Raw genomic sequence first — 15,811 nt, 5'->3', positions numbered from 1 at the left:
TTTCTAAAATATATAAATTTGTTAATCTTTAAGCTTGCAGGCCCAGCCCGTATGTTTTTGTATATTTAGGACTAATAGCAGACCGCTATTTATTTTTTTTTATTTTTATTTTGATTTTGATTTTTGTCTAGATTTAAGATGTTTCGGAATAGTTTTAACATATTTTAACACCTTAATGTGTCATTTTGTGCGGACGCGTCGGGAAATTGGAACAGAGAATTGAGACTATTAAAATTTTCCAAGACACTTCGTCTAAATTAAAAAATTTTTTGTAGCGAAAAAGTTTCAATTGTCTGTTTCGGCGAAACGCTTAATGGGGTTAGTTTGATTCGCCGTTCAAACAAATTAAATTTCCCTTGAAAAGCCAGATTGGAAGTCGAGTTAGGCTAATTTACCATTTTCCGCTTACTTTTTTTTTTATCTGATTCTGTTTTTTTAATGTTTTACATGTTTAATGGTTTGATTTTCATATGTATTATTTTTTTTTTAAAACGTGTTGAACTTTTTGGAGCAACAGCTCCTGGTAACTTTTAGGCGAGCTTACTACAATTTCTATCAAACAAGAAATATCACACCAGTAGTGGAAACTAACGTACTAGATATCAGATAAACAAAAGTAGAGAATTAAGAATTAAACGACAGGAAATCTTTTTGGCATATTATGAAATTTAATAGTTTTAGGGTATCTTTATCTGATATGATTTCAGTCTTTACTAAATCATCTTACCGCATTCTTCACCATAATGCAAATTAGTTGTGAGTATTTAAACTGAAGTTTTTCGCTTTGAGACAGTTTCTGACAATCGCGTGCACGCTACGTTAGTTCCTGCAAGCTCCACTAACAGTTGTAATTACTTGGCTTTGCGGTGTCTCGCTGCCGATACTTTAAATACACAATTAAATAAATATGGCGCCAGGTATTTAATTGTCTAGTGCTTAAGTACTGTTAAGCGTTTAATTTAACTTTAATTGCTCTGTTTATTTGCTTCACGAGGAGTTGTAGATTTTGTAACACCAGAACGTGCCCTTATCTTCCAAATTCTGTTGAAATAAAAAGGTTGTTATATGCTTTTTAAGTCTTTGTCGTTTATCTCAGAAACAGCGATAAGTCTGTTAAAGGACCAAAATTACTTTGCCACATCAAGTGTAACCCTATATAGTAACTCAGGTAACTCAGTTAAATTTTTGCTGATTTATCTGAATAATTCCCCGGGGGGGGAGAATATTTTATGGGGATCATGTTGCTTGCCACATTTTATTTATTTATTTTTCATTCATCCACTGTTATTTATTTTTGCTGTTAAGTTACTTGCGTAGTGAAAACACAGTTATCGCTGATATTTGGATTTATTTCCGTTTTCTTTTTAAGGGAGTTCTATCAGTTGTGAGGTGTACCCAAATATTTGCAAAGTAAAATGTGCATTTGCAAAGTGATATTTGATTTCTCGAGTTTGTAGGTAATCGTAAAACAATACCTCACAGAGATGAAACAATTTTTTTCTTGTGTCATGACTTCATTGCTGTTCTTCTAAGCTTTATTTAAAGACAACTGAGATTATTTTATTGAGAAAACTGCATATCCATGAGTCTAACTGTTCCATTCGCTTTTAAATTGCAAGCGAATTTTATCGAGTAGCTGACATTTGACATTCCTTTCGTATGGCTGAAAAGAAGAATTTTTAAAAAGCGCTAAAAATCTTTCTAAATTTCTCAAAATGTTAAGCATAACTATTTTTAGCTCTTTAATGGTTTACGGCAAATTTTATTTTCTTGTATTAGCATGCCTCATTGTATCCTATATAGCCAGGACGGCAATAAGAGCCTGTTTGTAGTTAGTTTATTTAATCTGATGTTCATTTTCATCTCAACAGGTACACTGCTTTTATTATAGTGTCCCAACAACAAATTCACCCTCGAAAACTCTCTGGTGTTTTACTTTTCAATGACTTTTTATATGTCCTGTTACTCTTGCAACCTTAGAGATTTTCTCTTTTTATTACCTTGCTCGAACAGCTTCCATTCCTCGTCTATATGACGACGTTTATGCGCTTATTTTGTAATTAACATCAGTGGCCTAAGAGCCCTGCAACTGCAGGTAAAAACCCCACGCGGTTGTAAGCTTAAAAAATAATCATGGTCTACGGTCGGTTAGCGGTAAGGTAAGTAAGAATTCAGTAAGAATTTTCAAAAAAGTATTTAAAATTGTTAAGAAATTCATAATGACTGTTTTTAAATGAAGCCTATATTAAGGCATATATTGTAATTTGGCGAGATATCGCGAAACTGACAACAGTTTTGGTCCGGTCCCAATATCATCCTAACATGTACTGAAATTGAATAAATGGAATTGATGACTAAATTAGCCTGTAACCGCAATTCGACCCTCTTATTGCTTTCCAGTAATTTTGAGAAGCGGAAAGTACTAGAAGTATCTCGGCGGCCGGTTGAAAACTATATAAGGCCGGTGAGAGTGTCTGCTCTCAGTTGTTTAGTTAGTTGTTAGTTCAGCGGGAGAACGACGATGTTTCCGGGTTAGCTTTCTTTTTAGATGCGCTTTGTATTGCGTTGTGTTTAACGTTCTTATTTTGAAGTTTAAACTGTAACTTCTGATTGTACTTTGCGATACTGTGAATACCTGTACGAGAATTTCTGTGGAAAATCCCATAACTTTGAAGTGTTTCATTTGATAAAAATAAACTTTACTAACCTATCATCAGACCTCTGTGCATTCAATCTATTACGAACACGTACGCACGAACGAAACACTTTTTTGTGTCATAAATGGGAATGAATGCCAAGGAAAAGAGCGATTGATGAGCAACTGAGACAGCTCGTGACTATCTTTGCTGCATTCGAAGAAAAGATAAAAGGGGCAGTCAGCTCCTTTAAAGAAGAGATGAATTCCGTTGAAGAAAGATGAAAGCCGTCCAAGAAAAGCTTGAAGCACGTCAAGAGGAAAGGAAAAGATAAATTGCCTGCATAATAAGAAAATAAATTTGAGGCTATAGAAGACTGAATAGACGCTGTTGAAAATAAAGTTGGACACATTGAAGAAAGAGCCTCTTCTGTCAAAGAACAAATAGAAAGAGTTTCTGCTTTGGAGCAATGAATCGAAAGAAGAGTTTCTGCCGTCGAACAACAACTTAATGATAGGGTCTTTGCTGCCGTCGTTAAAGAGGTTGACACATTAAAGATGTGCATAGGGACAGCAGAAAGCAATTCTGAGGGTTTTAATATGATTCCGAAGCTAAGACCTGTCATCTCGCCGCTTCCCTGAGAGCAGACGTAGTTGATATCCTTCAAACTCTTCCCCAAAATCAGAAACTAGACTTCGAAGCTCAAACCTGCGCCTTGGGGAAAGGTATTTAAAAGATTATAGCAAGCTTCAACTAAAATCACGTCAACAGACGGCCACGGAAACACTCCGGGAACTTGTCACAGATGTCGAAAGGCTGGCTCATCTAGCCTTTTCGAAGTGCCCGATAGAAATCAGAAAAATCCTGTTCTTGCAGTGCTTCATCGACGGCATTTGGGGTCTTGAAATATAAAAAGCTCGGCCAATAGCGGATATAAAAGGTTTGAAAAGCGATGCATTTTTGGCCATGAAATTCGAGGCAACTCGTAGAGACCCGCCACCCAATCAGAGCCGCTCAAGTTCAACATCCAGTGGATCAACTAGACTGCTCGTCTAGACAATTTAACCAGACAAGTCAGTGCTTTGACAAGAATCAGGCCCTAAAGTGCTGGAACTGCGATGCTAAAGGGCACATATGAAGGAACTGCAGAGTACTCTAGGCTACGGAAGTTAAGACCGCTCCTAGTAAGAAGGAGGGAAACTAATTAGTAGCCATCTCGCTTAGCGGAGGTTTCCAAATAATGAAAAGTCCCAGTTTAAAGCGCTTCAGATTTCTGCAGTAAAATGGCGGCAGTAATGGACTTTCATCATGGGACATATCAAGTGGAGTTCCTTGCAATATGACCATCAATACAGGACCCATCAAGGAGGTTAGAATAGAAGGAGGGAGGGTTCGCAGTTTCCTTCACTATCGGGGAATGAAACTCCGCCGAACAAGCGGCGTCCATGTTTGTGACTTCAAAACATTGCATTACGGCAGTGACATGTACGTGTTTCTAAGCTGTTCCGTGCATTTATTTTCCAGTAAAAATATGTTAAATTTATAATGAAATCCTTCGCTATTGTTGAATTTTTGTTTTAAAGTAATAAAGATAATATCCATAATTTACTATGTACAGCAAATTATTAAGAAATAGTTCGAAATCTAAATGCATGCGCATAACATTAAAGCCTTTAAAAAAATGATGTTTCTGCATATTTCAAGAATTTGCTTAGGTTAGAAAATAAATCTTAATAAAATAAAACAGATTTATGTGAATTCAATGATTTCAGTTTATGCGCATTTCATATTTATTAATCTCAAAGAAACTGCCTTTAATTAAGTTGAATTACAGAAATACACCTATATAAGTTTTTGGATACATCTTTCCACATGTTCAATTGTGTAAGTATTTTACTTAATGTGTAAGTATTTTACTTAATTTTATCACTATACTGCCCAGAAATTTGTAAGTTTATGCAAAAAATTTTTAACAACAGAACAGTTTATCTTAACTTAAAAAAATGAATAATAATTAATATATAAAGAAAAGCATTGCTTTATTTAACACCTTTACAATTAATAAAAATAGTAACAATTGATTTCTTACTTTTCATGAAAGTTATAAAACGAATTAACTAAAACGTTCAAATTATACAATTTAAATCCTACCATATAGCATTGTATCTTAAGGAACGAAGATACCAGCTATAAACAGAAACATTAAAATGTATTTAATATATTTTGATTATAGTTACATTAAATAACCTATTTTAAGTCCTTTTTTTTTCACATCTGGAAAGAAAATCACATGACATTGTGATATTTTTGACATAGTTGTCATATTACATAAAAAAGAAAATTAATACTTACGTGTGAAAAACAATGCCCGGAATTTTTTTCGAGAATCTATTTGTGCATCCATATGCAATACAAGCTGACATGCTTCAAAAAGAAAAGAAAAAAATGTTGCAATGACGGATTTCCTTGCATAAGTCACGGTGATAACAGGAAGATGGTCGCCAAGCTTCACCGTTTGAGTTGAACCTTCCCTCCTTCTATTCTAACCTCCTTGGGACCCATCGATACGGGACATCATTCGAAACGATTTTGCTCCAATTGAAAGGTAACTTGATTGGACGCGGCCTTGTGTGTCCGGCGATAAAACTGATACTGATGGAAAACTGAACGTTAACATCACTTTTGGAAGTGCCGCCTATCATCACAACGGCATATATGGCAGGTATTACAGATCCTTGCATACTCGGATTGGACTTTCTAAGGAAATACAATTTTTCCTTGGACTTTAAAAATAATGAACTGCTTTCTGCCTCTGAGGACAAAACCTTATTCACAGTTAATGATGAAGGAGTTGTGTTTGTCCATTAAATCATGGCTCAAGACGATATCACAGTACCAGAAAGAACAGAATTTTTACCTTCTCGATCCATAGCCGTAAACAGAAATTTCCAGTACGATTTATTGGAATATGCCAAGAACTCTTAACACCGCGTGGAGTATTAGTAGCCTCGGCACTTGTCGACTTATCGAAGTTAGTTATCCTAGTAAGAGTTGCCAACATCAATGATATAGTGAAAAGCATTAGGAAAGGGGAAGTGGTTGCAGAATGTACTCCAATGACCACCGTTAAACGAAGCTGTAAACTCCAGAATCCCTGTCTTCAGTGAGCATTACGTCGGAGTTATTGCAGAATGCACAATTAAGCGATGAAAAGAGGAGTGCTGCCGAACATGTCATTCAAGAATTTCGAGATGTTTTTTCCTGCTCGTCTTTTAACGTGGGGCGAACTAGTTTGACACAGCGTAGAATTGATACAGGGGATCATCCACCAATCAAGCAACATCCAGGGTGTCTGGCCGATGCTATTTGCATCAGCGGTGCGATTAGCCGCTTAAGTTATTCGCACCACCATTAACTACGCATGCGCATTGAATTTTCAGATCCGTAACGGATTCTACGGACGCGAACTGCCTAAGTGTTGTAGTGAATCTTTTTTTTTTTTAAAGGCGGGTTAATACCTTGGCGCAGTTTATCATTTTTTAAGCGTTGGCGATTTTCAAAAAATTTAGAAAAGAAAATGGGTTCCTTTTCTTATAAAAAGAAGGAACACATTTCCTTTTATTAAAGAATATAAAAAAGGGTAAATTTTTATGTTCGCAATGTTTATTATTTTCCTGAACTGTTGGAATAATTTAAATGACTGATTGGGGGGGGGGATAAAATCTTGTTTTAAATTTTTTGTACTTCTTAGAATACATTTAGCTTCAAAGATGTGTTTTGCGCAATCAAGACTTTAATTCATTCTTCTTTGAAAATTTTCGTCCGAGAAAAGATAATAAAAATTAGATTTCTGTGTAGAAATTTAGACACGAAATAAGTTAAAAGCGATTAAATCAACTATTAAATGAATAATTAATCATATAATATTGGTTATTAACAATTCTGTATGTTTGCTTATTTTTTTATGGAAATACTTGGCATTTTCAGGACACAAAAAGTACTTCAAAGAACTTTGAAATATTAGTACAAATACATTAATAAATTAAATTGAAATAAATAATGGGTTATAATGTAAGAGATTTAGATTTAAAAATTTGCACACACAAAAGATTTATCAGATTTTATAAGGTTTTATTTCATAAATAACTTTGATTTTGAAATATGGCATTTGAACCTATAAACATGAGTGGATACTGAAAAAGTGATGAATATATAAGAATATTATAATTTTCAGTAAGTTTTCTCATTCAATAATAAATTCTGACAATCCTATGCTATAAGACTAGGGTCTAAGTTTGCATAAAAATTCCTCTGTTAAATATAAGAATTAAAGTAATTTCTGCAGCCTTTTTGTCAATACATTAAAGATTTTGTAACTAATTACATGCCCTCGCTTGCAATTAGAACCATTATTAAATCCCTATTTTATCTAATCATTTCCTGAACATTATCATGTATATAGATTGACATTGTCTTTATAACTGATAATTATTACAGTCAAAAGTCGTTACTTCGGACACCCATAATCCGGAATGATCTATAATCCGGACCTCAAAGCTAAAAACTTTCTGCGCATGTGCCGCGTTGGCACATGCGCACAGGCGTTTTACGCGTGCGCGTAAGACCTTGACTACTGCGCATATGCGTGTGCGCAAGTGCAGATTACGTTTTCGCCTGCGCGTTTAATGTATAACGGACGGTGTAAGCTAAAATTATCTAATTATCTATTTCAGTTAATGTTAATGATTGCGTTGTTCCTTAATCTTCGAATTTGATCCTGCTTATTATTTTTTGCAGACTGTAAGAGCAATTTTATAAAAGTAAACTTGAACTTTCGATTATGCCAAATAGAATTTCCGATGCTGGAACTTCCAAAGGATCTACAAAACGAAAGTATGTTTCGATGTCCAACAAACAAAAAGTGGAATTGCTGCAAAAAATGGATAAAGACATGAAGAATGTGACAGAGAGGTTAGTGAAAACGAAAAAATTTCGATTGACAAGTTAGTCGGTATTCTCGGCACAGCAATTAACGGGACTTGAACAGCGGAACTTTGTAACTGAACAAGAAATTATGTCTTTTTATAGAATTAAAGAGAAAGTATTATCACATAAAATGAAGCAACTTAAACAACTTACATTGAGAGAAATGTTTAATAAAGTAAACAAATAAATATTAAGTTTTTTTTTTTTTGTAAATTTTGATACCCTTTAGATCATAATTGTTCTTTATTTCATAAATTACGGTTTCATATTTTTAATTTTAGAATTTCTGCATGCCATCTTACGAGATTTAAACTGATGATCTATAATCCGGAAAAATCGATAATCCGGAATCGCCGAAGTCCCGACGAGTCCGGATTAACGACTTTTGACTGTACTTGCAAATTATTCTCTTGCTGGTGAACTATTAACAACCCTTTCTATTGCTGAGTTAGGGTTAACAATCTTCGCTCTCGCTATCACCTGCCTTACGGAAATCGGCGTAAAATGCTGGTACCTGGGCTGATTGTGTATATGCGCAAACATAGGTGGTGTGAATAGCCTCTTAATTAATAGCCTCGCATCGGCTAATCGCACCGAGTGCGATTAGCCACTGCGAGGGTGTCTACCGATTGCTAAACAGGAAGAGGTAGGAAGGCTTCTAAAGAACATGCAAGAAAGCTATGTTATCGAGCCTTCAGCAAATCCATGGGCATCTCCCATCGTTTTGGTCAGAAAGAAAGGTGGTTGAACTAGATTTTGCTATGACTATCGCCGGTTTAACGAAGCTACAAAGAAAGACAGCTACCCTCTTCTTAGAATTGACGATATTCTCGACACTCTTTCTGGAAGCAAGTGGTTTTCTACGCTTGATATATAGAGTGGATACTGGGAGGTAGAGATATATCCTGATGACCGAGTAAAGGCGGCTTTTACTACCGGACGAGGACTTTGACAGTTCAAGGTGATGCCGTTTGGTGTAATGCGCCGGCAAATTCGAACACCTCATGGAGACTGTGTTGAGAGGTCTGTCTGAAGTACCTGGATGACATCATCGTCGAACATCATTTAGAAGAAAATCTTAGAAAAGTGCTTCAGAAACTGAAAGCAGCCAATCTAAAGTTGAGTCCCACTAAATGCAAACTATTCAGACAAGAAGTGACTTACCTCAGACACGTCGTCTTTGCCGAAGGTATCTGTACAGATCCGGAAAAAGTGTTAGGAGTTAAAGCAGGATGCCTACTAAAGACTAGAGACGCCCCAAAAATGCGCACCAGCTGAAAAGTTTCCTGGGGCTTTGCATCTATTATAAGAGATCTGTGAAGGACTTTTGTTTTATCACAAGACCCCCTTCACAAGCTGAGGAGAGCAAGCAGAAGTTATTGTGGATAAAAGAATGTGAGGATGCATTTAACAAACTGAAGGCGGCTTTAATATCTCTTCCAATCCTGATGCATCCTCAGCTCAACAAACCATTTATTCTCGACACGGATGCGAGCAATCAGAGTGTTGATGGTGTTTTGCCCCAAGAAATAAATGTTCAAAAACGAATCATGGCCTACTAGAGTAAGAATTGGAGCAAGTGCCTATCTAAACTGAGACGAATTATTGTGTAACCAGGAAAGAGTTGCTCACCATAGTTAAAGCCGCAAAACATTCCCATCATTATCTCTATGGCAGAAAACTCTTATTCCACACAGATCATGCACCGTTGACCTGGGTATTCAATTTCAAGAACCCCAAAGGCCAAATAGCCAGGTGAACACAGAGACTCAAGGAATATGACATATCAATTGGTCATCGGAAGGGATCATCACATGGAAATGCCGTCGCCCTGTCTAGAAGACCCTGCTCAGAAAGCTACCGGTATTCTTTCAGGGTTGAAGCGAAATACGAGCTGCTGAATTCGGTCGCACGACAAGTTACAACTTCAACAACAGCTGATTGAGACTCATGGAGTGATTGAAGTCGAGAAAGACCAGTTGGAAGATGCAACATTAAACCCATAATTGATTTAATGGAATGTTCAAGCAGCAAACCCACCTTGCAGAACATTTCAATTATATGACAAAACAATATTGGGCTCTCTGGGAACTTGCATTACATTCAAAATGGCAATTTGTACAGAAATTCGAATTGAAGATAGAAAGACATTCCAATGGCAGCTGTTACTTCCAAGATCCCGGTCGTCCTTAAAGAATTACATAGCAGTCTAACAGGAGGCCACTTCGGAATAATGAAGATGTTACATAGAATCCGAGAGCGCTTCTACTTGAATAATGCAAGGGAAGACGTGCAAAAGTGGTACCAGTCTTGCGATACGTGTGCAAAGTTATATATATTTACTTTTCTTTTTAACATTTCCTATTTAAATTTTCTTACAAATGAATGTTATAATTAATATAGCATACCTGCTTCATTTTCATTCTTTCCATTTTTGTAGGTCCTGCTTCCAGAGATGTAGATGTCTTGGTTCAAATGATCAAAGCCGGAATGAACATTGTTCGATTAAATTTTTCTCACGGAACATATGAGGTAATTTTAGGAACATGAATTTGAAACTTAGATTTATCTTAACCCTTACTATATTGAAATCATTGATTAAGATTGCTAAATGAGTAGTAACCCAGACAGGCTGACTACATGATTGGTTTTGATAATTTTCTCCATGTGCAACATGAATATTTACAAGTTTCCTTAAAACGTTTTCCACAAAGGCATCAATTCCCTGAAGCAGACAGCCATCATGAGCTTTGTCATAATTGAATTACATAGCCTAAATATAATCTTGTAATTTCTTTATCTGATAAATCTTTAAAATTATTTGCCTATATAAACTAAATAACTCATAAGCATTTAATATTGTGGTTCTAGTTAGTAGAAAATTTAATGAGGAATCCTTCTCGGATTTAAAATAAATACTTCTTTTTCACAAAACACTGTTTAATAATTAGGCTAGAAAAACACTACATTCTGTATACTTTAAAATAATTCTTGAATTGAATAATTCTTTGAATGATTACAAAATATACAGATAAATCAGGAAATTAATAAAATACTTTGGTTTATCGACAAGCTATATATTTGTTTTGACTATAATTATATTTTGACAGGGATCATAATCATTTGAAAGTAATATTATTTCTGTGAAGCCTTTCTTTACCTATGTAATGTGACATATATAAGACATTTATGTTCTACATAGGTTTTCGCATATCTGGGTGGTGAACGCCGAGATTTTTGATACAGTAGAATTCCAATAATCCATAGACCTGATGACCAAAGATTATGCTAATTAATGAATTTTCTAAATTATAGCTGACATTTTTCTGAGTTTCGTTTATACTTTTCCTTTCTAATTTTAAACTTAAATCTGTATTCTTTGCACATAAATAACTAAAACACTTATGCATTAGGAATTGTTTATTCAAAATTTGTTAAATAAACTATTACATTTTTAAACATAATTACATACAAAGGAAATAGTATAAGTACAGAGGGAAAACACAGGGTAGAGAAAGCATAGCAGAGACACATTTTTTTTGGGGGGGGGTCAATAAGTAAAGAACTCTTCCTTTAAAACCACATTAAAGAATTTTACATTAAAAAATTTTATATTCACAAATGAACTTATTTCATAATAATTTTCATATACTTAACAAGGGAATACTACACTTGGGTTCAAAAGTAAAATAATTTTCTTATTTGGTTGATTACCTCTAGAATTATTGGACAGATTTTGATAAAAATCTGGTGTGAACCTAAGTTGATATCGCAATAAGAGCTTGACTAACCAGAATATTCACTTATTACTTGTTACAAGTTATAAATTCATGCCAGTTGTTAAATATAATGCACAAAATTTAGTGTCTTTTTTGCTATTCAAAAAATAAATTTTCATCCTTCCTGGACAAAATGAAATTAATGAAAACTAATAAAATATAAAACAAATTTTCCTTCTTCTTTGCTCTCATATAAGATTGTGTCAGTTTCTAAAATCTAATTTATTATAGTTAATTTGTATTTAATGTAATCTAAAACGTGAATTTAAAGAAACTACAATAAATTAAACTCTTTTTTTTTTTTTTTTTTTTTTAATGGTAGTCAGCTACGCTAATTGCTATACCTGTTGTGCGACCCTTTATTAGGCACTACTGTAAAGTAGGCTCACTATTTTAATATGTATATTATTTAGGGCTTAATTTCAGCTGAATCCCAGCTCCAGTGCATTTTGGGTTTTAAGAAAAATGTTAATTTCATTTAGATCCCAAACAGTATGGGTTTCCAGTATTTTTATTTATTATTTGCTTTTCTTTAATTTATTAATTTTCTCTGTTTACTTTATTATAATTATTTCCTGTTAGTTTTATTTTATATTTTAGTTTGTTTTCCATGATGATCTTTTAATGTGACTCCAATACTTGTAATTTTGAAGATAAGCCCTGATAAATTTGGCCTGCTAAAAATTGTATAAATTTGGCATTTTTCAGTATCATGCTGGAACAATTAAAAAATCAGGGAAGCTGTTAAAAGTGTAGCAAGGGTAGCTTTATTGTAATTAATTGCATGTTAGTTTTATTTGTTTTATGGTCTTTAAATGTGACTCCAATACTTGTAATTTTGAAGATAAGCCCTGTTATTATTGTGTAAAATTTGGTATTTTTCAGTATCATGCTGGAACAATTAAAAATGCCAGAGAAGCTATTAAAAGGGTAGCAGAAGAAGAAGGACTTGCATCTTATCCTGTAGCAATTGCACTAGATACCAAAGGACCAGAAATCAGGACTGGATTGCTTGAAGGAGTAAGTTTCTTTCGAAATATGTGGTATTTTTACACACTGTTTAAGCAAAATATTCAAGAACATTCTTGTTCTTTGACCTTAATACATGTTGAATCCTCAAACTAACCCCATTTCTGTTTTTCTAGTTAAGTATTTACTGTTTAAATACATTTAATAGCCTGTTTGCTAACTGTTCTTCACTACATATTTTTTATTTTTGTTATGATACCATATTATTTTCATCCATAGTCATCAGAAATTAGGTTAAACTCAATTTTAATGCTCATTATATTGAATTTTTAATTGAGTTAGCTAACCAAGTTACATAGCATTAAATGTTATCAGCATTACAAAGTTAACCATTAAGTCATAAAATTTATTATACTGAATGTTATTAAAACTGTTTGATATGTAAGCATTATTACTAATAAAATTTGGTTCTTATATGTATCTATCAAAAGATGAGAACAAATCCTGGAACATTCTGAATTGGAATTTTTTAATATTCTTAAATAAAAATTTACATGGAAGCCAGTTCTCTTCTCTGCTTAAAATTGACTATAAATATTCCTTTTAATATTTAATTCAGGTAACTGTGCTGGAGATACTAACATTATTTTCATTATTTTTAAAGCATTATTGTGTTGAAAAGCATTGTCAAAATTTATACCATCAGGTCACTGAAGATCAGAGCCTGATTACCACGTATACAGGAGATTAAGATGCAAGAGAGGATTTTTCTTTTATATCCACAAAGTCATTATATCTATTTTTTTTTTTTTTTTTTTAGTCTTTCTGCTCTGCTATTAAAATTTATTTTCTAATCTAATTGATGTGAAAGGGCTTAACCCCTTAAGGCACACATTAATTTCTAATTTTCGGTCAAAAAATCACCTATTTCTTTTCTTGCATTATTCTCTAGTGCATTTTAAGACATGATCGACAAATAAAAGTAATTTTTAACTAAAAATTTAATTAAAAAATCTTATTTTTAATTTTGGAATAATTTCACTTAAAGTTGTCTTTTGTTATGCTCCTTTGTATTAGAAAAGACAACATACAGGGGTACAAGTATAGGCTAATTTAAAAATATATATATGTATTATACAAACAAAGTGAAAACGATTTGATTACATGTTTATTTTGAATTTCAAGTCATTAAAATCAAATTAAATCAAATTTTCATACTTGCAAACATAAAATTGACTAAAACTTCAGTTTGGTATGATATACCATGAAGCATGGTACTGCATCCTTATCTCAGGCTTTCTAATTATACCTTGTAGTATAGTTATGGCTAAAAATATGTATAATTCTTCCATAGTAATCGGTGACCATAGGTTCTGTGATGATCCTGGATGTTGACATGCATATCTGTTTGTTTCAGTTAGAATTATGTCCATGAGAGAGTTATCAAAAAATAATTCAAAGTATGACAAAGCATCATCGTAATCCGTCAGAGTAAAACAACAGCCAGGGTTAGCTTCAAATCGAAATCTCGGTGGTGCAACGTTTGGTTGATTTATACTAATTTGATACCACTTCCTTGCTATATCCAAAATCTCGTTGTCATTATCTTCCGATTCACTTCCATCACTCAAGAAATCATCACTCTCATCGCTGAAACTGTCTGATAAATTGGCATATTCAAAATTGTCATCGTCAGAGTTGCTCATTATCAGATAACTTTTTTTTAAATTACAAAAACACTTAGTAATATAATTTGCAGTTAACTGCTTACTTTTATTATATTCACGTAATAAAAATGGATATATTACCTTTTCCACACCAAACGACTACTTTATAGCAAAGAATTCCTAGCAAACTTATAGCTAATCATCAAAATGTGCCACGTGGTTTACGCAAGAAAAATGCTGAATAGTGGTGCCATCTATGTCAAATAAGTTTAATTATAATCTAGCCTATTTATTTTTACTGGAACGGATCTCAGACAAGAATTAGAAATAAAATAATGCGAGATACAAGGGCGCCCGTGTGAGACACGGGCATATGCAAATTTGCCGGAAACTTTCGCCCATGTGAGACACGGGCAAATGCGTTAAGGGGTTAAAATATATTCCTGATAGTTTCAGCTGATGTAACCTTTCTTCCATAATGTAATATTTTAAAATCAATCAAAACATTTTGTAAAGCTTAATTTTAGCATTTGTTTTTGAATTAGTAATTGCTCAATCATTGCATAAAGTAAATGCTAAATGGTATTTTCGCTTTATTTTTCATTACAATCCTCTTCATATGTGTTTCATTTATTGAAAAAGATACTAATACAGATCCTTTGTAAAAATGAAATAGTATAAAATCATCTATATAAAAAGAGGGATATCTATATCTTAAAAAGTATTATATTTTTGTAACCTTTATAATGTTATTCAGTTTTTTATTAAGCATAATATAGTTACCAATATATAAGTTGGAGACTTTTTAAAACTGTTAAAAATTAATTGAACATTTAAAAATAATTTTGAAAATGTTTTAAATTTTTGTGCAAGATTAAAGCAATCTATAAAAACAGTAGTAAAATTCTATTTGTTTACAAGCTGAATGTAAATATTTTAACCATGTGTTGAAGAAAATCTTATTTAATTTAAATAAAAGAAAGATGCGTATCTAAAATGATTATTTTCAGCAATATACATGTAGCATCTATGCCCAGCTGCTCTCTTGCACAGAAAAAGGATATCATTTTTGGTTTATTTATAACACTTGTAGAATAAATGCATGTATACAATTAATAAAGATTGCATTAATTTCCATAAAATTTCACCACACCAACTAAGCATCCTCTCCTGTTAAAAGCCAATCTCTTTTTCATTAATACAGAGTGTGCTGTTCGGTTTTAATTCAACAATTCTAGGAACCAGGCTTCACGATACATAAGCCTAAGCCAGCTCATTATGGCTCATAATGTAGTTGTAATTTCTCAGAGTAATAAAATTTGTAAAGCTGTATTCACATTAAATAAATTCTATCAGCCACTCTTCTATTTAGAATAATTCAAGTTCCTGCCTTTTTACATTATTATTATAATGTAAAAAGCTTTATTTCTTTTAAAATTAAATTATGAATTATCTTTGGAATTATTGTATATACTTTTTTAATGTAATAATTACAAATTATGGACATAAAAATGTAGGGCAATGTGATATAAATATATTAAATTATTGTTCATCATATAGCAAAAGCTGTTAGCAAATACTCAGATTTTATCTTTCAAAATACCTGAAAAAATAGTCTAGGATGACTAGTTATGGTTGAAAACATGACTGAAGTATTGATCTATTCAGTTAACATTGCATAAAAACTTTATTTTTTATGTTCAAGAAAATAATACTTATTGGATTAGCTCAGTGTCTTAGATTGCTATATGCATTCATGCAATTTTTTTCATTG

The 15,811-nt window shown here is 33.0% G+C and overlaps 1 protein-coding gene across 2 annotated transcripts in view; it reads left to right on the top strand.

Moving 5' to 3' along the window:
- Positions 1-15,811, top strand: part of LOC118197869 (pyruvate kinase PKM-like) — a 118,977-nt gene that overhangs the window by 74,157 nt on the left and 29,009 nt on the right. For both annotated transcript variants that reach the window (XM_085816773.1, XM_085816774.1), the window contains exons 3-4: positions 10,063-10,154; positions 12,287-12,421. In XM_085816773.1, coding sequence (XP_085672899.1) covers positions 10,063-10,154; positions 12,287-12,421 — 227 coding nt within the window. The remainder of the gene's footprint in view (positions 1-10,062; positions 10,155-12,286; positions 12,422-15,811) is intronic.

This window comes from Stegodyphus dumicola, chromosome 5 (genome assembly GCF_044657685.1).
Source record: "Stegodyphus dumicola isolate Sdum_Otavi_A_Nest chromosome 5, ASM4465768v1".
Classification (NCBI taxonomy): Eukaryota; Metazoa; Arthropoda; class Arachnida; order Araneae; family Eresidae; genus Stegodyphus; species Stegodyphus dumicola.
This window is presented reverse-complemented; position numbering and strand designations above follow the sequence as displayed.